The sequence below is a fragment of the Phoca vitulina genome, unplaced genomic scaffold, assembly GCF_004348235.1.
Source record: "Phoca vitulina isolate PV1807 unplaced genomic scaffold, GSC_HSeal_1.0 scaffold4, whole genome shotgun sequence".
In the NCBI taxonomy this organism is placed as follows: Eukaryota; Metazoa; Chordata; class Mammalia; order Carnivora; family Phocidae; genus Phoca; species Phoca vitulina.
The window spans coordinates 54,458,930-54,484,480 of record NW_022589707.1 but is presented as its reverse complement, the minus strand read 5'-3'; the positions used below and the strand labels follow the sequence as shown (position 1 = coordinate 54,484,480).

General features: G+C 36.9%; 1 protein-coding gene across 1 annotated transcript in view; it reads right to left on the bottom strand.

The window, feature by feature from the left end:
• The window catches only part of VWDE (von Willebrand factor D and EGF domains), a 78,175-nt gene extending 60,181 nt beyond the window's left edge, over positions 1 to 17,994 (bottom strand). The window contains 3 exon segments of the mRNA XM_032401316.1: positions 5,327 to 5,558; positions 7,787 to 7,971; positions 17,943 to 17,994. Coding sequence (XP_032257207.1) covers positions 5,327 to 5,558; positions 7,787 to 7,971; positions 17,943 to 17,994 — 469 coding nt within the window.
• Between the last annotated feature and the right edge of the window lie 7,557 nt (positions 17,995 to 25,551).

Sequence of the window (25,551 nt, the reverse complement as noted above, 5' to 3'; positions counted from 1 at the left end):
TATTTGGCTTCTAGAAAATGCAAATAAATTGTGTGAAAATTATATATAAATTCTAAAAAACAAAACATAGTCATGAGAATATATTATTAAATGGGAAATATTTTTCTTTAATTTTTGCTGTTTTGATGATTTTTAAGCTAAATATGACTGTTGCCTATCCAATAGCCTATTAGCTGGGAGCAGAAGTATGTCCAAGTAAAAAAGTACATTTCCCACCACTCCAGCAAGTGGTGGGGGTGGGAGGGATGGGGTGACTGGGTGATAGACACTGGGGAGGGTATGTGCCATGGTGAGCGCTGTGAATTGTGTAAGACTGATGAATCACAGACCTGTATCTCTGAAACAAATAATAGATTACATGTTAAAAAAAAAAAAGAAGAAGATAGTAGGAAGGGAAAAATAAAGGGGGGGAAATCGGAGGGGGAGACAAACCATGAGAGACTATGGACTCTGAGAAACAAACTGAGGGTTCTAGAGGGGAGGGGGTGGGGGATGGGTTAGCCTGGTGATGGGTATTAAAGAGGGCACGTTCTGCATGGAGCGCTGGGTGTTATACGCAAACAATGAATCATACAACACTACATCAAAAACTAATGATGTAATGTATGGTGATTAACATAACATAATAAAATAAAATAAAATAAAATAAAGCAAGTTTCTTAATTTCAAAAAAAAAAGGTACATTTCACAGACTGCCTCTGAAGACAGAGATAAGCCAAAGAATTCTTCTGAAATAGCTGTGATAAGACTTCTTCCAAATAAGCTCCTTAAGCGGAGGGGGGCGGTAAGTTTCAGTTAGCACACACCCTCTTTTCACCCTTAGGGCTTCCCCTTTTAGCCTGTCTAAAATGCACATAAAGGGCTAAAACTGGACCTTCATCTCGTCATTGTGAAGGAAAAGCAAAAGCCTGGAGACTCACAGAGACCTCAGCCTGACATTGTAAAGTGGTCAAATCAGCATCAACAGGGAACATCTGCTTCAGATTCTTGGTAAGCAAGAAAAAGAGACACTTATGGATTAAGTGACTCATTTCTGTTTGCTCTCCATGAAGTCTAATTCAAGTCTAAATAGTATTTCAAGGTAAGTTTTTATTGGCACATCAGAGAAGATAATTCATGTGTTTATCTGGTTAATAACTTACACAGAGTAAAAAATAACAACCTTCTCCCAGAAATTCTATTTAAAACCAGTAGGAGGACTTGAATATGGAGAATAAAAGAAACAATTTTGAATATTCGAGCTTGAGAAACTGAATGGGTAGAAATGGCACCAACAGGAAAATTTTTTTTAAGTTTTAAGGGCATGTCATAAAAATGCAAATTTTATGTATTGAGTTTTTAAATTCAATGTAAACAATTATTTCTGACGATGGTATTCTCCGGTGTAAAAGTTTTTTTTTTCATTTTTAACAGTAATCAATATTTCTTAAAATAATGTAGGTGTATTAATGGGTTTTTTCCCATTGAAACACCTACACAGTTTTCCACAAATACTTGGCAATAAAAATTAACTATTTTTAATGACAAGAATATTGAAAAATACTTGAAAAACATTTTTCAAAATCTCTCATCTTGGCCACTCAATGAAAGTGATGCATCTCTCTGGATTTTCTCCTTCCCAATGAGTAACACTAGCTCTGTTAGCTGAGCAGATGCTATCCTTCCTTCCCGAACATACTGCTTTCAGCCAGGGTTAGCTGGCCAGCAGCTGTTTACTGGCTCAGGCTCTCAGGATAATTCTCCTAAGATTTCTCAAAGCACAGAGAATAAAATGAAGAGCTCCCTAAATATCAGGCCCTGCTGCCTTTCTATATCCATGTCTTGCTAGGCTCTCCCTCACTCTCTGCGATCCAATGTCTCTGTGATGCTTCACTCTCGGGAGCCACACCACACTCATCGCCTTAAGGCCTCTCCCGTGCTGTTGTTGCTGTCTGGGAGGCTCTTGCCCACACTCTTTATCTGACCCGGGACTGTTAACCCTCAAACTCTCAATGTCATTGCCCTGCTCTCAGAAGAGGCTTTCTCAAGGTGGCACCCCATTATAAATTTCATCCTCCCTCACCTGTGGTATTGTCAGCTACAGCGACTTTTAATCTTCTCATTCACACCATTCATTTGCAATCTGTGGTTTCACGTATACTCTTTGCCATTGTTTCGCCGTATCTGTTAGTTGGGTTTTTTTTTTTTTTTTTTTTTTAATCTGGAGAGCCTAACAACCTCAGGATGAAAATGTTCATAGGTGTTACTCATACAATTATTATTGTTTGCTGAATCAAGTGTTTGCCTAGTTCAAGAACACTGATCTACAACAGTATCTCCCAGCATTTTCAATCTCCTACATATGGAGGTCCAGATAACATAGTAGGGGGAGGTTGGTTTCTTCCCATCATCTGGTCACATATCAGCACACTCCCTCCACGCCCCCCCCCCACCCCCGAACAAAAATAAATCCCTCAGTTATCAGCTTCATTCTTCTCTATGCAGCCCAAGTAAAAAAAATCATCATTATGTAGTTTCTTTCTATTTTGAGCTCCTTGTATCTGAGGAGTTGGGTCACTAGTTCTATTAAACACTTCTAGGGGCACCTGGGTGGCTCAGTCGTTTGGGTGTCTGCCTTTGGCTCAGGTCATGATCTCCAGGTCCTGGGATCAAGCCTCGCATCGGGCTTCCTGCTAAGCAGGGAGTCTGCTTCTCTCTCTCTCTCTCTCCCTCTGCCCTTCCCCACCACTCTTCTCTCTCTCTCTCTCTCTCTCTCAAATGAGTGGATGAAATCTTTAAAAAAAAAAAAAACACACTTCTATTAAACATTCATTTGTTGAGTCCTTACTTTGTTCAGGACACAAGGTCACGAGACCCTGATGTAAAGGGTACATGGTCTTTAAAGAGTTCATAGTCATAATTGAGTACAGAGAAAATGAACAAACAAAAACTCATTAAGTTCAATTATCTATTGTGAGCTCCATGATGGGTATTATGGGAGGTACCCACAAGCGCCCCCATTCCCCAGCATCCTTAGTCAACACCATATCAGTGGCAGGCTCATGAATCTGGTGTGCATTTTATGTCTGTATATCTCATGTCCCCTCTTACAGAACAGGCCAAAATACAACACTTCATTTCTCTTTCTCCCCAACTGATGTGTTACTTTCCTATCTCAATTGCTCAAGCAAATAACCTAGGCCTTGTCCTTGGTTCCTTTCTTTCCATCTTCTCCCATATCCAAAGCCTGAGCTCTGCTTCCAAAAGACATTGCAACTCAATAATCTCTTTTCTTTGCCACTAGTCTAAACCATTTCCTCCTCCACCAACCTTTGAGCAACCACCATCTTTCCATAGCCTCCTAGATGGAGTCTTACTGCAGGAATAGTGGCCCTTTAAATACAATCCTTAGGTCATATTGACCTACTTCAAATCCCATAAGATTTTATACTGCAGGTATAACTAAATCTAAGTTCTTACCATGGTCTACAGACCCTACACATTCTGTCCCCTTCCTACTCTTCTGACTGCATCTCTAAAGTCTCATCCAGTCTTCCTGCCATGTTGTTCCTCCTTCAGTTCCTTGAATGGCCATCTTCATGCCTATCTAAGGACACTGGCATTTGTTGTTCTTTCTACCTGGAATGTTCTTTCCCCATATGTTTTCATGGCTGGCTCATTCTCATTCAGAGCTGAGCTCAAGTTCATCACCTATTGAGAGAAACCTTCTTCAGGTATTCTCTGTAAGACAGCATCCTTGTGCCAGTCAATCCCTATTGCATTGACCAGTTTTCTCTAATTTGTAACACATACTGCTTTCAAAAATAGTTTTATTTTTGGTTTGTGATAAAACATTTTATTTAAAATTAATTTTAGACTCACATAAAAATTATGAAAATAATACGGAGATTTACCTGTAATAATACCCCTTCCACTAATGTTCACATATTACAAAACCATGATACACTTCTTTTTTTTTTTTTTTAAGATTTTATGTATTTATTTGAGAGAGAGACAGACAGAGATAGTGAGAAGAGAGCATGAGCAGGGAGGAGAGAAGCAGGCTCCCGCTGAGCAGGGAGCCTGATGCAGGGCTCGATCCCAGGACCCTGGGATCATGACCTGAGCTGAAGGCAGATGCTTAACCGACTGAGCCACCCAGATGCCCCAAAACCATGACACATTTGTTAAAACTCAGAAACTAACCTTAGAATTCAATTCTTAAATAAACTGAAAACTCTATTTGGATTTTACCAGTTTTCCACTAGCATTCTTTTCTGTTCCAGTATTCAATCCAGGATATCATCATATTGCATTATTCATCATGTTTCCTTAGTCCTTTCCAATCTGTGACAGTTTTTGCACTCTTTCATGGCTTTTCACGATTTTGACACTTTCGAAGACTATTTTTCAGGTATTTTGTAGAATGATTCTCACTTTGGATTTATATGAATTTTCTCATGATTATATTGGGGTTATGGCTTTTAGGGAAGAATACCACAAAGGAGAAGTGCATCTTATTGCACGTTATCAGTAGGTACCCAATATCAACATACATTATCACTGGTGATATTAACCTTGGTCACTTGATTATATAGTGTCTTAGCTTTCTCCACTATGAAATCACTATATTTTCCTTTTTATATATAATATTTATATATAGTATATATTATTTGGAAGCAAGTCACTAAGTACAGCCCACAACCAAAACAAAAGGAATTAGGCTCCACCTTATAGGTGGGATAGTAGTTACAAATATTTTCATTAGTCTTTAAGGAAGGTTTGTCTCCTTTCCTCCACCAATTTATTTCTCTAATCATGCCCTGATACAGTAGGGACTCATGGATATTTATTTTATTCTTTGGGTCATATCCAGTTTTTTTTTTATATGTTGTCTGAGGCACTCCACTAGAATGTGAGTTCCATGAGGGAAGATACCCCATTTGTCTTGTTCATTACCATAACCATAAGGCCTAAAATAATTCCTCGCAAAGCATAAACATGCAATCCATATGAATGAATGAAAGATGAAATACTATCAAACACATTTTCATGATATCTTTTACTCACCATCTTTCATCCCTTAATTGAAAAGAGTGAAGAGGCATGAGGAAACCAGTGAATTTTTAACACATTCAATCATCACGTTCAATGGGAGGGAAGAATCCTAAACAGATTTGGCCAATTTAAACCAGAAATTTAGCTTCACTCTAGCAACAGTGGCAGACCAAGACTCTTCCTGAGATCTGTATTATCTCAACACAACCTATCCAGAGAATGGGCCCAACACACCAACACACACAGTTCTGTGATTAACAGTTCATGTATATTACTCATGTTTTCTTACCTTGTGCACAATATCCCATACATCCCTGAGTGGGCTGCAGTAAGTACACAAAAAAATTTCCACAGTTTCTTACAGACACTGGGATTTGAAAAAGGCAGCAGTCTTTTGTAGCACTAAACAAAAACTTCCATGTGGCACAAGCTGTCAGTTGCTTGATCTCTCCAGGTGAAGGCAGTGTCTCTGAATCTCTCAGAGACAGCCAGATGGGCGCCTGTGTTCCACAGTGATTCACCTTTTGCAACAGAGAAAACGAAAGTTGAAAATCCAACTTATTTTCACACGATAGGTAGGTCAACTTTGCACTTTCTTCTAAACAACTTTCAAATAATAAACTATCATTTAAAAACTCTAATAACTTGTGCCTATACTATAAAAGGAACTTTATATAGTTACTAAATTTAAAGAATACTAAATTTAAGGTTGATTCCTCATAATTAATATAACCTTATTCCACTTAAATTTATTCTATGTTACCTTCGTAATGTAAATAAGAGAAATTAAGTACCAGATAACTTACCACCATAGTGATACATTCTAAGATAAGGTAAGTGAATCTGAAGTCATCTTAATAGAGAGCAAAAAGATCAACTCACCTTGGAGATTTTTTTCTAAAATTACTGGATATAGAATATGTAAGATTACTAGAGGAGAGGTGGGTGAGGGGATGGGGTAACTGGGTAATGGGCATTAAGGAGGGCACTTGATGTAATGAGCACTGAGTGTTATATGCAACTGATGAATCACTAAATTCTACCCCTGAGACGAATAATACACTATATGTTAACTAAACTGAATTTAAATAATTTTTTAAAAAGAAGTTAATGTATAGTTCAGGAGGCATCAAAAATCAGGGGAGAAGGAAAGGATTGTTCAAAATCTGATGTTGAAATAATTGGTTGGCAATCTGGAAAAGAAAAGCCTCATTTAAAGCCAATTATCAAAATCATTTCCAGATGGAAAATGAAATTAAATAGAAAACTAACCCAGGAAAAATAAGAAGAAACTATATATGATTTAGGAAGGACCCAGGCACTTGCTAAATGCATGACCTCAGGCAAGACACTCAACATCCTTCCCTTTTGTTCTAGATGGATTGTAGTACCCACCTCACTGTGCTGTGGTGAGGTATAAACATAATTAGGTAGATAACATAATTTCTACATAGCAATGACTCAGATTGTTAGCCAGATTATAATGCTCAGTATTATGATTATTTCCATGCTTAAAAGCAATGGAAATCATAAGGGAAAAGATTGATAGTTATTTTTAGATGATAATTTTAAAAAATATAAGGCAAATAAGAGTTAATAAGAATTAAATAAGAAGAAAAGTATTTGTTAATAGCATATTTAGTATATTATTTATTGTCACATTATTATATTTCTTATTTTATTTTAATGATATAATATTATCCACTTAAGAACTGTAAGATCATAGATGGGTAAAATATACAATCACATAATTCACAGAAGAAATACAGATGCCTAATGAATACATGAGAGTATTCAGTATTAGAAAAGGTATTTTTATCTATTACTCCTGAAATAAGAAATTAGCATTATATTTTTAAAAAACAATTATATAAAATCTTCAAAAAGACATTAATTAAGCTTCACTAATTTTACTTATAAAATAATCTTACTAAATACACTAAAGTATAACAGTGATTTATATACACATTTGCTAATTGCAGAATTACTTATAGCAAAAGCCCAAAGGTGCACACACAGCAATGGTTTATATAAATATGGTATATACATATGACAGAAAATTATTTTCAAGATCAATATTAAAGAATTTTCAACAGCAGTGGAAAATACTAATGCTGTAACTACCTGAGAAAAGCATGTTATGCAATTGGACATGTAGCATGAACCTTACAGAACAATATAAAAAGACGGAACGATAGCAAAATGTTCATGCTAGTATGACTGTGGGGGTCGATGATGAATGAATGTTATGCTATTAATAGTCCTTTATTTTCTAAGTTTTCTATAATGCACATGAATTACTTTAATCATAAATAAACATTTATTTACACAGACTTGTATTATCCTGTAGAGTAAAAAAAAAAAAAAAAAAAAAAAATTCTACCTATTCTCCAGGTGGATCCTCTAAAGCCTTGGCTCAAGTAGGGAATGAGAATGGAGGCAGGGAAGAATCTGTGTTTTCTGTGCTCTCTAATGGAAATGATGATAGACTATATTCTAGAGTTGTTGCAAAAACTATATCAGGTACTGTAGGTAAAAAACCTTGGTGGACTGCATAAGCATAACATTAACTATTACTGTTATTATTAGAACAGGGAATGTGGCAATACTCCTTTGTATTAACTCCATCTAGACACAAAAGTAAAATCATATTTCAGAGTGAAAAATAAATTGGTTGTAACAAGATTCAATCCTCATATGAAAAAATACATAAGAAAATGCACATGTAGTTCTTAGTGAGTTGAAATACCTCAACACATTTGGTTGGCATCTCAGCAGGTCTGTCAAAGATGAGAAACCGATACCATCCAGGAGAAGGGGAATGGTCACATATCAGGTCTTGAAAGGGAGAATGCTGGAGGTGCATTGAGTCAAAATGCACACTTCTGTAAGGGCTCTGAAGAAACTGGTGTCCCCCAGGAGCGCACTCCTGAGCTAGGATGGAAAGACAGTGTCTTAAGTATGTGTTTTCTTCATTAACATAGTTTAGTCCTCAGTTAAAATTGATTCTCCCCCCAAATTAAGCAAATAACCTACAACTGCACATAACGACCATCTGAAATGTTAGTAAGTCAAAGATGACTTGCATTTTCCATAAATGCAATAAACCAATCAATAAACTGTAGAATGTATTTTTGAGGTACTTAAGTTTCAAGAACTTTATTTTCATTTAATTTGGACAAGCAATACTGTTGCTCACTGTTGATTTAGGATTTGCTTATTCTTACCATCTGAAGTCACAGACCCTGCAAAGACTCCTCTTGAGAGTGGCCCTCCAGATCTGACTGCCATTATTGACCCTGCATGACCCGTTTCCCTCCCTAGTAGTCACATGCCCCCCAAGTCCCATCTCTGCCAAGTCCTGGAAGGCAACAAAGTAAATTAAGCTTTTTATGCCAATCTAATTTTTGCAAAATGCCCTCCTACTGAAGTTTCCTGCATTCTTCAGTACAGGAAAGAATATAAAGTTTTCAGTTTTTCTCTTCTTTTGAAGAAAAATTTTATTTTTAAGGATTTTAAGGATTTTAAAGTATTGAAATCCATTTTTATTACCAAGCACAGGAAAAGGAATGGGGTACAGGGGTGCAGTTTTGAAGGAGAAACAAGAAAAGACCTTGGAGAAAGGGAGATTCTGTAGTTTAGGTTTTTTTTGTTTTTTTTTTTTTTTTAGGAAAGCCATTTTCTGACCAGCACTTGGCCTGGAAGATACTTTTTCTGTCAAGTCCACAGAGGCAGAACATAAAGCTCCTTTCCCAGCAAGAAGAGAGAAACATAGGTAGTAACCCTAGAAATATATCCTAGAAATATAACTAGAAATAAAACTCTTGTTTGAAGTTCCTGTACTCTCAAATTATAGGAAGCACAAAGAACTGTCCTTGGATACCATAGTTTCTTGTTGACAGAGTAGGTAGAAAATCTCCAAATATTAGCTATTATGTATGTTGAAAGAAACCACTATAATACAGATAATATCTATAAAATAGAAATGTGAAAGAAAAATTCAATCATTACTAAAGTCCCTCACTGTGGGAAAAATTTATCTAACTGAACAAAAACTCTCAAACATTTATTACATAATTTTAAGTTACAGAAGTGTTTTTAAATCAAAATTTCTGAACTTAAGTTAATAAGAGCACAATAAACTAGAGATATTAATTTGTAAGTCAATCTCATAAGTCTAGCTTATAAAAACTGTTACTATAATTTTTTTGCTTTTTGTTATTTGCAGAGATAGCAATTAAACTGTACAAAATGTATTGTTCTTCAAGACAAAAAGTCTCCCCGAAGAATTTTTTGTGGTAAAAAAAATTTAGGAATGAGCACAAAAGGTTTCTCCTCCTTTTCTCTCTTGCTCCACCAGTTTTCAACTTCCCTAGAAAAATATAATCCAAAAAGCACTATTGACTTTGATCATCTCAAACTGTCAACACTAGATAAATATTTCATAAAATGTGTATGGCTAGAACTCAGGGGATATGCTATCATTTCATTTAATTTTGAAATAACTCTAAGATCCTATCAGTACCGCAGCATTGTACCTGGTTAGAAACTAAGGAAAATATTTAAAGAGAGATTCTAGTGAGGTCTGCATGAATTATTGAAACGTTTTCGCTGATATCTTTCCTGCAATAGAATTTTGTCTTGGGAAAAAAGTCACTAACTCCACCTTTATTCTGTAGAGTATTTCTCCTTCTTAAATGCTTCTGTAGCGCTCAAATTGCCTCTGACTTTGCACTTTGAATAATTGTTTTCTAATCCAAAGCTAAAGATGTAATAAATGTAGTGGCAGTCACAGCATAATAGTAACAGTGATGTGGAAATGTTGGGGTTTAGAGCAAATGGTCAAAAAAGAATTCTTGAGACGTCTTCAGTGCAAAAATGTGGTTTTATTAAAGCATGGTGACGAGACCTGTAGGCAGAAAGGCTGCACTTACGTTGTGCCGGGTGACCAATTATATACTTTTAAGTTGGGAGGGGGTTAGGGATAGTGAAAGTCTGTAAGGAATTTTGGAAGCAAGGTTTTTAGGACCTTGAGGGGGCTAGCTATTGTTAGGAAAAGGTCATTTATTACTGTCTAATAAAACCTTAGTCATAAGACCCTTCAGATGTATTATCAGTGGGCCATATGCTTGGGGATGATTGCCAACATGTATCTTGGGGGGTAGAGACAAAGGAAATCTTCAAAGGAATATTTATATGTTAAAGGAGACTTAAAGGATCCTGGAGGTTGGGTTAATATTAATGTAAAGTTGCCTTTTGCCCTTAGCAAAGTATTAACATCGAGGCAGTTAAGTTCCTAGAAGAAGTCACTCTGCCCGTCTCAAGGACTTGTCAGTGGGTTTTAAGTTGTAAGGAAATTTAATTTTTTCTTTTGCCTTTGTTCCCTACATCAAACAATACCAAAGAACTACCTAAGATTTACACAGAAAAATTTAAAAATTTACTTATTTTTTATTTTATTTTAGAGGAAAATTCTTAATTCATATAATTAATAATAACCCATATTTTATATTGTTCATTTCATTTTTTTTTCCAAAAAATCTACTTGTCTTTTTAAAAATGTTCAAGGTCTCTGTAGAAAATTTTAAAATCTTATTAGCAATGAACAAGCCACACTCTTAAAAATCTCATTACAACCTTAACTCTAGAATGCAACATACAGTTAACTAAGTGAGAATTATAAGGATGGTTCTGGCTCCCATTTGGAAAATTGGGGACTTAGCTCCTCAAATACTAAAAGAGCTCTACAATTAGACCACACTCATTAGTCAACTTTATGACATGAATGATGCGCTAAGCTTTCTAGGAAAATACAAATATAACTTTTCCCTCATAACAAAAGTACATATAAAATATACATTAAAATTGACATTTCCATTTATTCTGTCTTTCCTAATAGGATTCAAATAAGTGAGATAGTATATAATAGAATCTGTAATATCTGGATTTCAAATATTTTGGGAGAATGTGCCAAGTTATAAATAATAGCTACATAATGATACAATAGGAAACTGGTTTTCTAGTTTTGTTTGTAGATATAAAATAATCTGTACTAGATTGTTTTCTAGTTTAACACCATAGCCAAGATTCTTTACGATTCATAATTGTTGGGACAAACAAATATGTTAGGAAAGTAGATAAATCACTGTATTTTAATTTAAGAGATGAATATGCTTAATGCCTGAAGACAGGTACTTCATAATATTTGAGTTTATAATTATAAAACCTTTGGGATATTGCCCTATGGGAATTTCAAATATTTGTGAATTTTTTTTAATTTGTGTAGCTTCCCTAAGGCTTCTGATATTCAAAATAAGACTATCAGTTCTGCAACAACACAAAAGGCTAAAAAGCAAGGTCAGATAGAGAGTGACTAGATTGCTAAATCTCTTTACTTTGCCCTCCTTCATATATCAAGAGGCAAAAACTGAATGCCTCTTGTAAAGTATACAAATAGATTTAAAGTAAAAGTATGGAAAATATCATACAAACAGCAACCACAAGAAAACAGGATTGGCTATATTAATATCAGACAAAAAAATCTTTAAAAATGTTACTAGAGATAAGGAGGGGCATTCTGTAATGAGGATAGGTTCAGTCCATGAGGAAGATACTCAGTTATGAATACACACATACACACACACACACACACACACAGAAGGAAAAAATGCCTACTTCAATGGTAATAGTTGGGGACTTCAATACTCCACTTTTTTTGGAAAGATTTTATTTATTTATTTATCTGAGAGAGAGCGAGCAGGGGTGGGGGGGAAGAACAGAGGGAGAGGGACAAGCAGACTCCACACTGAGCATGGAGCCTGACAAGGGCTCAATCTCACAACCCTGAGATCATGACCAGTAAAAATCAAGAGTCGGATGCTTAACCGACTAAGCCACCCAGATGCCCCACAATACTCCACTGTCAATATGAATAGAAAAATGGGCAGAAGGTCAACAAAGAAATACAGCTAGAACAATACTATAAACCAACTTGACCTAACAGGCATCTATAGAACACGCCTCCCAACAACAGCAAATAAAGTTCTTCTGAACTGCACATGGAACATTCTTCAGGATAGATAATACACTAGACCACAAGATAAACCTCAATCAATTTAAAGAAGATAGAAATCATGCAAAATGTGTTCTTTGACCATAATGGAATGAAATCGTAAGTCAACAGCAGAGATAAATTTAAAGAGCTAACAAATATGTGGAAATTAAACAACCTAGATAATTGATGGGTCAAAAAAGAAATTAGGAAGGAAATGAGAAAATATATTGAAAATATTAAAACAAAGATACAATATACCAAAATTTATGAGATGCTGCCAAATTAGTACTTAGATGGAAATTTATAGATCTATACGCCTACATTAGACAAGAGTAAGATCTCAATATAGTTAGCTAACTGTAGTAATGTAGTAAGCTAACTTTTCCAGTAAGACACTGGAAAAAGAAGAGCATACTACATCTTAAGGAAGCAGAAGGAAAAAAAGTTTAAAGATTAGAGAGTGTATTAATGAAATTGAGAATAGAAAAACAATGGAGAAAATCAATGAAACAAAAAGCTGGTTCTTTGAAAAAATCAACAGAATTGGCATTATCTCTAACGAGACTGAGAAAAAAAAAAGAAGAAGACTCAATTGCCAGAATTTGAAATGAAATAGGAGACACCACTACAGATTTTATTAAGGAATATTATTACAGGGGCGCCTGGGTGGCACAGTAGGTTAAGTGTTGGACTCTCCGTTTCGGCTGAGATTGTGATCTCAGGATCGTGAGTTTGAGCCCTGCATGGGGATTCACGGTCAGCATGGCATCTGCTTAAGACTCTCTCTCTCTTTCCCCCCGCCCTCCATCCTGTGCACTCTGTCTCTCTCTAAAATAAATAAATAAATAAATAAATAAATAAATAAATAAATAATTTTTAAAAAGGAATATTATCGGGGCACCCGGTTGCTTTAGTCGTTTAAGCATCTGCCTTCTGCTCAGGTCATGATCTCAGGGTCCTGGGATAAAGTCCCGCATTGGGCTCCCTGCTCCGCGGGAAGCCTGCTTCTCTATCTCACTCTGCCTGCAGCTCCCCTTGGCTATGCTCTCTCTTTCTCTGTCAAATGAATAAATAAAATCTTAAAAAATAAATAAAAAATAAAAAGGAATATTATTACAATAAATTAGGTAAGTTAGAGACTGACAAAGTCCTAAAAAGACACAAAGGACAAAACTGACTCAAGTAGAAATAAGCAATCCAAATAGGTTTATATCATGTAAAAATATTGAGTTAAAAAAAAAAACACACACCCATAAAGAAAAAGGCCAGATTCAGATGGCATCAATGCTGCATTCTACCAACCATTTAAACAATAATACCAGTTCTTCACAAACACTTACAAATAACATGAAAGGATGGAATACTTCCAGACTCATTCTATGACGCCAGTATTACTCTGATACCATAACCAGAAAAAAGATATCACAAGAAGACTGCAGACCAATATATTTTTGAATATGGATGCAAACATCCTCAGCAAAATATTAGCAATGTGAATCCAGAAATTAGACAAAGAATTATAAACCATGACCAAGTGGAATTTAAACCAGGTGTGTAAGGTTGATTTAACTTCCAAAAGTGAATCCACATAATATACCATATTGATATAATAAAAAAATAAAAATTCACAAGTGCTTTTCAATACATCCAAAAAAATCCCTTGAAAAAAATCTATAACACCATTTTTTGATACATATACCAAACAAACCAGGAATAGAATGGAACTTACTCAACCTGATAAAGAGAATCTACAAAAAAAAAAAAACCCACAAAACTAACAAACAAAAAAAACCTTCCAGTTTACATCATATATGATGAAGAAAGACTGGGTGCTTTCTCCTAAGATTAGGAATGCCCACTCTCCCTGCTTCTATTCAACATGGTACTTCAGATTCTAACTAGGACAACTAGGCAAGTTAAGTAAATAAAAGGTATCCAGATTGGAAAAGAAGAAGTAAAACTTTCTCTAGTCACAGATGACATGATCTTTATGTAAAAATTCCTAAGAAATCCACACACAAAAAAGTTACAATGAACAAGTTTAACAAGGTTTCAGGATACAAAATCAAGATACAAAATTTAATTATACTCTTATACATGTGCAATGAATAGACTGAAAATGAAATTTTAAAAATCGATTCCGCTTATATAGCTTCAAAAGAACAAAATACTTAGAGATAAATTTAACAAAAGAAGCCCAAACTTACACTCTAAACATCACACAACATTGTTGAAAGAAACTGGAGATCTATGTAAATGGAAATACATCATGTTCATGGATCAGAAGATTTAGTGTTGTTGAGATTGCAATTCTCCCCAAATTAACATGAAGATTCATCAAATCCCTATCAGAATACCAAGTGACTCCTTTGTACAAATAGGCAAACTAATTCAAAATTCATATGGAATTTCAAGGGACACAGGATAGCTAAACCAATCTTGAAAATGAAAAACCTAAATAGGAGAAATCATATTTTCCCATTTCATAATTTACTACAAAGCACCAGCAACCAAAACAGCATAATGCTGATATAAGGATAAACACAGATCAATGAATAAAATTGAGAGTCCAGAAATAAACCCATGTTTCTATCTATGGTTTTCAACTCATTTTCGGCATGGGTGCCAAGGTCATTTATTTATTTATTTTTTTTTTTTAAAGATTTCATTTATTTATTTGAGAGAGAGAGAATGAGAGAGAGCGAGCACATGAGAGGGGGGAGGGTCAGAGGGAGAAGCAGACTCCCTGCTGAGCAGGGAGCCCGATGCGGGACTCAATCCCGGGACTCCAGGATCATGACCTGAGCCGAAGGCAGTCGCTTAACCAACTGAGCCACCCAGGCGCCCCTGCCAAGGTCATTTAATGGGGAAAGGACAATCTTTTCAACAGATGGTGCTGGGAAAATAGGATAGTCACATGCAAAAGAATAAACTTGGAGCCTTATGCTGTACCATATATAAAAATTAATTCAAAATGTACCAAAGACCAAAATAAAAGAGCAAAAACTATAAAATTCTTAAAAAAAAAAAAAATGGGGTAAATCATCATGACTTTAGATTTGGCAACAAATTCCAAGATATGACAACAAAGCGCAAGCAAGAAAGCAAGAAAAGATAGATAAATTGGATTTCATTAAAATTAAAACTTCCATGCTTCAAAAGACATCAAGAAAGTGAAAAGACAACTCACAGAATGGGAAAAAAACTGCAAATCACGGGCGCCTGGGTGGCTCAGTTGGTTAAGCCACTGCCTTCGGCTCAGGTCATGATCCTGGAGTCCCGGGATCGAGTCCCACATCGGGGGCTCCCTGCTCAGCAGGGAGTCTGCTTCTCCCTCTGACCCTCCCCCTTCTCATGCTCTCTCTATCTCATTCTCTCTCTCAAATAAATAAATAAAATCTTTTAAAAAAAAAATTGCAAATCACGTATCTGGTAAGAGAATTGTATCTATAATATATATATAACTCTTATAACTCAACAACAAAAATAACTCCTATAACTCAACCCATTTAAAAAAACTTAAAATATTTGAGTAGTATTTCTTCAAAGAAGGTATACTAATATCCAATAAACACATGAAAAAAGCTTGCCATCATTAGCCGCCAGGGAAATGCAAATCAAACCACAAAGAAATGTCACTTCATACAAATAGGATGGCTAAAATCAAAATCTCAATGTTGACAAGAATGTGGATGAATTAGAACTTTCATACATTTCTGTGGGACGATAGAACAGCACAGCCACTATGGAAAACAATCTGGCTGTTCCTCAAAAGGTTAAACAGAATTATTCCATGATTCAGTAATTCCACTTCTAGTTATATATATGCTTAAGAGAAATGAAATCACGTGTCCACACAAAAACTTATACCAAGATGTTTAAAGTAGTAGTAATTATAATGGCCCAAAGGTGGAAAAACCCCAAATGTTCATCAACTGATGAATATACATACAAAATGTGGTAAATACTTAGAATGGAAAACTATGCCACCATAAAAAGAGATGAAGGACTAAATATGGTACAATATGAATGAACCTTGAAAACATGACGCTAGGTAAAAAAAGTCAGTCACAAAAGACAACCTGTTATATGATTCCATTTATATTAAATATATAGAATAGGCAAATCTATAGAACAGAAAGTAGATCAAAGATGGCTTACAGTTGGAAAGATGAGAGGGTAATGAGGGAATAGGGGATCGAAAGCTAGAGTACAGTATTTCTTTTCAAGGTGATAAAAATGTTCTAAACCTGACGATAGTGGCTGCACATATCTGTGAATATGCTAAAAACCAGACCACTGTATACTGCAATAACTATCGGACACTGTAAATGAGTGACTTGTATGGTATATGAACTATATTTCAATGAAGCTGTTTGAAAAAAAATCGTATTTTCTTCCTCTCTCCTATCTCTATTAAAGATAAAAAAGTTAGACCAACTTTACCATGATATGAGCTTAGAACCTGGTAAGGGTTAATATTTGCCTTCAGTAGAGAGATTATAAAGCTCTAGAGGCAAGAAGGGATTCTGTGATCTATAGTCAACATTGAAGCAGATTCTCTTTATAAATATTGGTCATTTTTCTGGAAGTATTTTATCTAACCAAAATACATGGAATATTTAATGTTATTACATGTATGTTTAACAGTTATTCAGGAAGATCTAGTAAATCTGTAAGCAAACCAAAGAAGGTATAGACTGAGGGACGCCTGGGTGGCGCAGTTGGTTAAGTGTCTGCCTTTGGTTCCAGTCATGATCCCAGGGTCCTGGGAGCAAGTCCTGCTCTTTGCTCAGTGGGGAGCCTGCTTCTCCCCCTGCTTTCAGTTCTCCCTGCTTGTGCTCTGTCGTTCTCTCTGGCAAATAAATAAAATCTTCAAAAAAAAAAAAAAAAAAGGTATTTCAGGAAATAATAATTTATTTAGGAATATATTCAGGAAATAATAATTGGGTTTTAATATTATTTTAAATATCTTACATGAGAGAGTGCTTGCTCCTCCCCCTCCCTTTTTTACAGAGCACATTTACCTTAGTAAAATAGACTGAGATCAACAAGATGATAAGACAAAATTATACCCTAAGCAATTATAAATGTTGCACGTAATTCTTTTGGAGTTGTACACAGATTTATTTCTGAAAAATATAAGTAAATTTATAAGAATAAGTCACCTTTCACTTAATATTCCTATCTATATACATACAAAAAACAATCAAGAAGAGCTAATTAATGTTTTAACTCCACTGAACTCTAAACTTTTTCTTTGTCATGGATTAAAGCGGCGGGAGTGACACTATTTTTTTTCCTAGAGATCTCTTACAGCAGCAAGAGGGATTCTAACAGATATACTAAAAAATCATACACAAAACTTAATTTATTGATTTATTGTAGGGATAAAATGTTCGTCAATTATTTATTTCCAGCGGTGGGGTGGGAGTGGCGTAGAAATCGCGCAGTTTGGAACTGAACTCTCTTCGGATAATTCGGACCCACTTTCCGCTAGGATGCCTGGCAGATCCAGTACAAGTTTCTTACAGTAAATTAAAGGGACCTTAAGACCGGGATATCAGGAGGAAACAGAAAAGGGAACAGTAACAGTACTGAGGGTCTTAGAGCGGGAGAAGAGGAGGCGACAACCTCCTGAGCGCAAAGAAAACATGGAGAGCTGAAAGGGTGCAAGTTGACCATACAGACTGCGGTAGGGGAGGCCGGAGGGCAGTGAGGGACAAAAATCAGATGCCGCCATAATGATGCGCCAAGACGCTCCACGTGTCATCCAGAAGTCAGCCCCCTTCGCCCAAAGGCCGGAGTGTAGTCCCAGCGCTCCCCTCCGCCTGTGCCCTACCTGGCCGACCTTGCCCCGGGGCCAGGAGCAGCAGCGCCAGCGCCCAGAGCCGGCCGAGCATCGCTGCTGCCGCGCGTGGGGACCAAGGTGTCGCAGAGCCTGGGCTGTGGGTGCAGGCAGGATGGGGACACCTCAGCTCTCCTATCACAGGCCTCTTTCAGTCCGTTCCTGCTAAGTCTTCAGGGTCGCTGCGTGTTCTCGCTCTAGGACGCGGCAGTCCTTCCCAGGAATGGCTTTCGCGCTGCCGCTGTGCGCCGCCGTCTCCCTCCGAAGCCCCGCCCACCCGACGGGAGGCCACGCCCACTCCCCTCCCGGGAGACCGCGTCCCGCGCCCCGCGGCTGTGGCTCCACCACCTTGGATCTCAACCGCAGTCGTACATCCAGGGGGCAAGCTCACGGGGTATATAGCATGGCACCTCGCGTCTCACTGTCTTAACAAATGCTTTAAGAAAACTTGATAATCCTAGAAATTGTTCAGATGTACCTCCAATAAAAGCAGCCTTGCGAGGTTCTGTTGGAACCCTTGATTACACCTGTAGACGGATTCTTAACCTGATAATTGGGGGTGCTGGTTTGCCTCCAAAGGCACACATGCTTCTCAGAAGTTGCCCCTGTCACCTTAGGCCTCGGTGATGAAGGGAGGAGGGAGTGGAGATTAATGTTGCAGCACTGGTAGCTCTTTTCCTCTGCCTCTATGACAGTTTTGAGAAGTGGAAGGGAAGCCATTGAGACTTCCAAACACGCGGGGTTAGCCATCTTGTATTTGCTGGTTATCCCAGTGTTCTTTCAGTTGTCCGATGGTGACCCAGTAACTCAGGATCCTTCCGCACATGGTCACACGACTCCCAAGTTTGCCCCGGGGGATGGTCTTCATTCTGAAGTTATCTTCGTATGTGTGGTTGCCTCTGCAGAGGAAGCAGGTGCCCACCTTAGAAAAAGAAAACAAAACAAACAAACAAAAAACCCCACAACTGTTTCTGCATCATTCTATGTCATTAATGGAACCTCACTTTCCTAGTTTTTCTTTGGCAGTCTCAGTTCTTGAGTCCCCTTATCCATCACCTGGGACTTTGCCCTCAGAGCTGGTACCTGAGGGGAAAGGAGACACTAGTCAACAGAAGGCAGCCCCAAGGTCCTGGTGGGTTCCAGGATTCAGGCCACAGTTCCACCTATAGATTTGGAGGACTGAGGCATGGATGAGGCATGGTGATAAACACAGGAGATGCCCAAATGCATAAAGAAGTTCTTCTAAAATAGTTTATAATTGGGCGCCAGGGTGGCTCAGTCCCTAAGTGTCTGCCTTCGGCTCAGGTCATGATCCACTCCTGCATCGGGCTCCCTGCTCAGCGGGGAGTCTGCTTCTCCCTCTCCCTCTGCCCTACCCACCTACTTGTGCTCTCTCACTCACTCACTCTCTCTCAGATAAATAAAATCTTTAAAAAAATAGTTTATAATTTTTTTATTTGAAAGAGAAATTGGAGGGGTGCCTGGGTGGCTCAGTCGTTGAGCGCCTGCCTTCGGCTCGGGTCATGATCCCAGATTCCTGGGATCGAGCCCCACGACAGGCTCCCTACTCAGCGAGAAGCCTGCTTCTCCCTCTCTCACTCCCCCTGCTTGTGTTCCCTCTCTCACTGTCTCTCTCTGTCAAATAAATAAATCTTAAAAAAGAGAGAGAGAGAAATAAGAATTAAAAAATTTTAAACCTGTTTCCAGAAGTATAAGTATTAACCCATTTTGGAAAAAAGTCTTTGCGGTGAACAAAACTTGTGTGTAACCCCCACTTACATGCAAAGAAGGCACCTAATTATATATAGAACAAAAGTGAAAAATAACTTTTTGGTGGGGTTGGACAGATGATTTTCATCTTCAGGCCTAATTATGGAAGAACAATTTAAGATGAGCAGGATGAAAACCCAGAGATTTTTCAGTGTACATCTTTTGTTTCAGCTTATAAAGTCCTAATAAAATGGACAGAGGGGCACCTGGGTGGCTCAGTCAGTTAAGGGGCCGACTCTTGATTTTGGCTCAGGTGAGTATCTCAGGGTTCCGGGATCCAGCCCTTCATAGGGCTCCGAGCTCAGATTCTCTCTCTCCCTCTCCCTCTTCCTGTGCCCCTCCCCACCCTCTCCCCCCCACTCTCTCAAATAAATAAATAAATCTTTAACAAAAAAGTGGGGCAGAAAAATAAACATCAATTGTCTCCGCCAATATGTGAAATCACAAGGAATAAAGTAACAGTTATAAACAAGATTAAGTTGTAACAGGCTTTTTGTAAATTTCTTTGTCCAACAATAACTGTAGAAATGCAATCAACTTTCATAATTTCTTGGAGGACAACATTACTTACCTAATTTTCAATAAACCCTGATTATATGATTTAAAATACATTGGGTCCCATTTTTCCCTTCAGTTTTTGACTGATGAATACCATTTTATGAGTTTACAATAGACTTGTAACAACCAATTTTCCTTGATATAGTGAGTTAAGATGCAAAAAAATACTGAACTTAAATTGTTTTTCAAATCTCAATGGAAAATTTATCTAAACTGGTGTGGGTCTGCATGAATATACCAAATAAAAATTACAGGATTGTGAGGAAAAACAAAGTAATAAAAATGATGTTTTAACATATATCTAGTGAAGTTCATCAAAAATTGGTATAAGATTCAAACATTTTTCACTTTTTCTTTATTTTTGAGAAGGAGAAAAAAAAAACAGTGGATGCATGCTACCCTTTGTGTAAATATCAATGGCACTGGGAAAATGCAGTAGGTATCACCGAGAAGGAAATAGTATAGAATGTCTGAGGGAAGATGAAATGAGGCCAAGAGTTAGTAAGTACAATGTAACTTGAATAAAGAGAAAAGCCTATCAACAGAAACTTTCAAATGATGATTTTTTGGGGGAGGGGGAATAACTCAGCACTTGTCAGGTTCATTTGCAAAATGATGATGAACTTGTCTGGGTAAAACCTCCCAAATTCAGGGGGGCAGGAAGACACAGCAAATTAAGTGCACAAACCTTGGAGTCAGGACACCTGGGCTCTAATCCTAGATCTGCTACCTATTTACTGGCTGTGTAACCTTGGACAGCTCAGCACACTTAACCTCTCTTAACCTCATTTTTCTGCACAATGGGAATGATGATAGTAATACCTACTGCACAGAGTTTAAGAAACAAAAGTATATATATGGGTGGGGATGGGTGCTGAGGAGGAGTCTGAAGAGAGCACTTAGTGTCTGGTACAGAGTAACTAAAGTGAATGCATATAATAGTTTACTGTTAATAAAACAAAGGTGCAAGACCACATAATTATTCTTTTTCTTATATCTTGTTATTATATAAAGGTGCATAGTTTCTCAGTGTTACCCTGTAACAGTGGACAGTATAATTTGGAGTGAACTTATTGAAAACACACGTTTACATAACATATGAATTCCCTGACCAGTGTGTGTTTTACTAAATGAGAGAGTCTGGCTCTCAGATACATCTACTTTTTTTGGCAATAGCATCAGGAAGATAATGGCATTACCAAATCAATACTTAAGCTTCATAAATTAATGTCTTGGCTCTGGTTCTGAGTTTATATTCAGGAGGCTATTGCTCCCAGACAGAGACACCAAATGGAATAGACATCTTGCTTCCAAGAATAGCAAGCTCCTTTTTCTTAATGAAGAGTGAACTAGAGATTTGATACATTAAAGAAAATTCATTGAGAACATCCATTAACTGTGAATTTTATAATGTTTATTGTGGGCATTCCTCTAGGAAATAATGTGGAAAACCTGGGAGAGGGGAACTGTCTGCCTTGGCATGAATGCTGGTTAGAAGAATGAATCTTTCCACACCCATGTTCGAAGTAGCATTACTCACAATAGCTAAAACGTGGATGGAACCCAAGTGTCCATTGATGGATGAACGGTAAACAAACTGTGGTATACACATAGAATGGAATATTATTGTTTTATAAAGGAAAGAAATTCTGATACAATACAAACATGGATGAACCCTGAAGACATTATGCTAAGTGAAATAAGCCAGTTCAAAGGACAAATACTGTATGATTCCACATACGTGAAGTACCTAGAGTAGTGAAGTACATAGACACAAAAGGTAGAACGGTGGTTCCTGAGGACTGGGCGGAGGGGGCAATGGGAGTTACTATTTAATGATTACAGAGTTTGGGTTTGGAAAGATAAAAAACTTTTGGAGATGGATGGTGGTAATGGTTGCACAACAATGTGAATGTACTTATAGCTACTGAACTGTACACTTAAAATGGTTAAGATGATAACTTTATGTTATGTATATTTTGCCACAATAGGAAAAAATAAATGAATGAATCTTTCACCCATTAGGCAGAAGGCAGACCCTTTAAACAGATCTCAACAATATAGGCTCGAAGGAGTTTTGAAATGTTCAGTAGAATAAAAATAGCTTAACCACTAATTGAGTTTACTTTGGGACATAAACTCATACTCACAGAGGTTGACAAATTGATTACACCTCAACCAGCCATGCAGAAACCACATAAATTGCAACATGGTGACATAAGATTTACCAGCTAAGCAGTTCTCCTATCTTGTCGGTCACAATACTTTACATAATACTGAGAAATTACTTTTCAAAGATTTGTTTCTGTCATTTTTATACAATAAAAGCAAATTTTATGAATAGTTATTTTAATAAAGAAATTAACTTGTTTCAACTTAATATTTCCACAATGTGATTTAAAAATGAGATTGGAATACTAAAGTTCCTTTGAATGAAGTTGGAAAAGGTGTATATTGTCCCTTTCAACAGCCATCCATATACGTAAGTAATACTGTTTGCATCCAAAGTATATATTATAAAATGCCTTTATAACTGAAATATCTGGCTAGTAAGTATCATGATTATACTTGAATGTTATTTAGATTCTTCTAGAAGACTTAAATAAGACGTTGTAGCAGGTGGGAAAATCATGTAACATTTCTATTTTTGTTTATATGATTTATGTTATCTTCCCTTTCTAAATCATGAAGCATTTTGAGCCACATAATTATAACTTGTAATGTATAATTAAATTCTGCAACTATAGAAGGAATGTTTGATAATATTGGAGCAGAAATTCCATTATTTAGGAAATGGATAGTTAGATTTATGAAAAAATTGAATAAATGTCAGTAAATTTAGCTTTTGTCCAACTCTCCCACTCACCCTTAATCCAATTTAAAATAAGCCAGAATTTTGTAAGATGCAAACTGATTTTTTACAATAGCTTTATTGTAAACATAAACATAAAATTCACCGCTTTTAGTGTATAATTCAGTGAATGTAAGCATATCTACAGAACTGTGCAACATCACCATAGTCTAACATTAGAACATTTCCATCACTCTAAAGATAAACCTCACGCCAATTTACAGTTGCACTCCATCCCAACCTGCAGTTTTAAGCAACAACTAATTTCCTTTCTGTTTCTATATATTTGCCTTTTTGGACATTCTATAAAAATGGAACATATGTATTCTTTTATAACTGGCTTCTTTCACTTTTTGAGATTATCCATGTTGTAGCTTTATCCTATTTTATTTTATTTTATTTTATTCCTTTATTTGCTTTATTCCTTTTTATTGGCAAATAATATTCCATTCCATCAGTGGATATGGTGCATTTTGTTTAGCCATCAGTTGACATTTGGAGTTGTTTCCACTTTTTGGTCATTGTAAATAATGCTGTCATGAACTGAGTATAAGTCTGTGTGTGTACATGTATGTTCATTGTTTTAGATAGAGATCTAGGAATGGAGTTGCTGGTCACGCGATACATCTATGTTTCACTTTATTTTTATTTTTTATTTTTTTTCAAAGATTTTTATTTTATTTCTTTATTGGAGAGAGAGAGAGAGAGAGAGCATGAGCAGGGGGGACAGGCAGAGGGAGAGGGAGAAGCAGACTTCCTGCTGAGCAGGGAGCCTGATGCGGGGTTCCATCCTGGGACTCTGGGATTGTGACCTGAGCTGAAGGCAGACACTTAACTGACTGAGCTACCCAGGCACCCCTCCTATGCTAAATTTAAAAAAAAAAAATTGGGGGGTCTTTTTGTGGGGGGTGGTTAGAGAGACAGTGTTCAGGGGAAGGCGGAGACACAGAGGGAGAGGGAGAGAGAGAGAATCTCAAGAAGGCTCCATGCTCAGCACAGAGTCCCACATGGGGCTCGATCTCACAACCCTGGGATCATGACCTGAGCCAAAATCAAGAGTTGGACACTTAACCGATTGAGCCACCCAGGTGCCCCTCCTATGCTAAATTTTTATGATTTAGCTAATACAACACCTCTAGCAAATTTCTCTGAGCTTGAAGGCAAGGTAAGAGCCCCCGCCAACCACATGCTCCTGTGACTACCTTGTTGCATTGATGCCTGGGTTTAAATGTGACATTAAGCCTGCTACTTAAACTATCTGGAAAATGGAAATAATGTAACAGTGCTTATCACGGTGATGGCATAAATATTAAATAAAATTACAGATATATATATATGTATATATTTATCTATACATAATATGTAGCATAATGCATGTCAAATACGAAATAATTGACAGAGCTACTTTCTGTATATATCCATATTATTTATAAGCACTGTTTATTGAAATATCCTACTCAGTATTTTGTGATGGAGTAAATGTACCAATCAGAATGTGCAATCTCAGTGGAGAGGGACACTGTTTTATTTTTATTTATTTTTTTAAGGATTTTATTTATTTATTTGACAGAGAGAGACACAGCGAGAGAGGGAACACAAGCAGGGGGAATGGGAGAGGGAGAGAAGCAGGCTTCCCGCGGAGCAGGGAGTCCGATGCGGGGCTCGATCCCAGGACCTTGGGATCATGACCTGAGCTGAAGGCAGACGCTTAACAACTGAGCCACCCAGACACCCGAGGGACACTGTTTTAGTCATCACTGAATGCTAGCACATCTATATAATGACTTAGTCCCAGCTGAGCTAGAACCATTCTGCTCTACACACGGTGCCCAGCTTTTCCTCTAGGTTTGGCAAACTTTTTCTGTAAAGGGACAGATATAAATATTTTCAGACAATATGGTCTCTGTTGACATTACTTTCCTGTCACTGTTGAGTGAAAACAGTCATAGGTAATATGTAAATTGTTGGGTATGGCTGTGTTACAATAAAACTTTATCCCCCAAAACAGACTGCAATCAGATCTGACTCGTGGGCCATAGTTTGCAGATCCTTCACAGATAGTTAAAAGATTATTTGTATTGTTATCTATTTGCCTTGCAAATAGTCAATTTCTTTCTTTCTTAATTTCTAAATATATGATCTTACTTTTTGTTGGAATATTTTAAGCCTATCTTAGAATTTCTGTATTTTCTTACCTGTATACTAATAAAATAGTAAAAAAAAAAAAGATATTCTAGTTATATTTGAATAGGATTTACCTATTTTAGAGCTGGAGAAGTCACCAAAGTCAATGGCTTTTAAGCTTATATTAAGACAATTTGTCCAAAAAAAAAGTATGTATCAAAGGCTCTGATTGAAGATCTAGTGGAAGTCCTGAAGCCCTACCCACCAGCGCTGCAGAGGACAGTTTGGGAAACATGGCTTGAGGTCAGG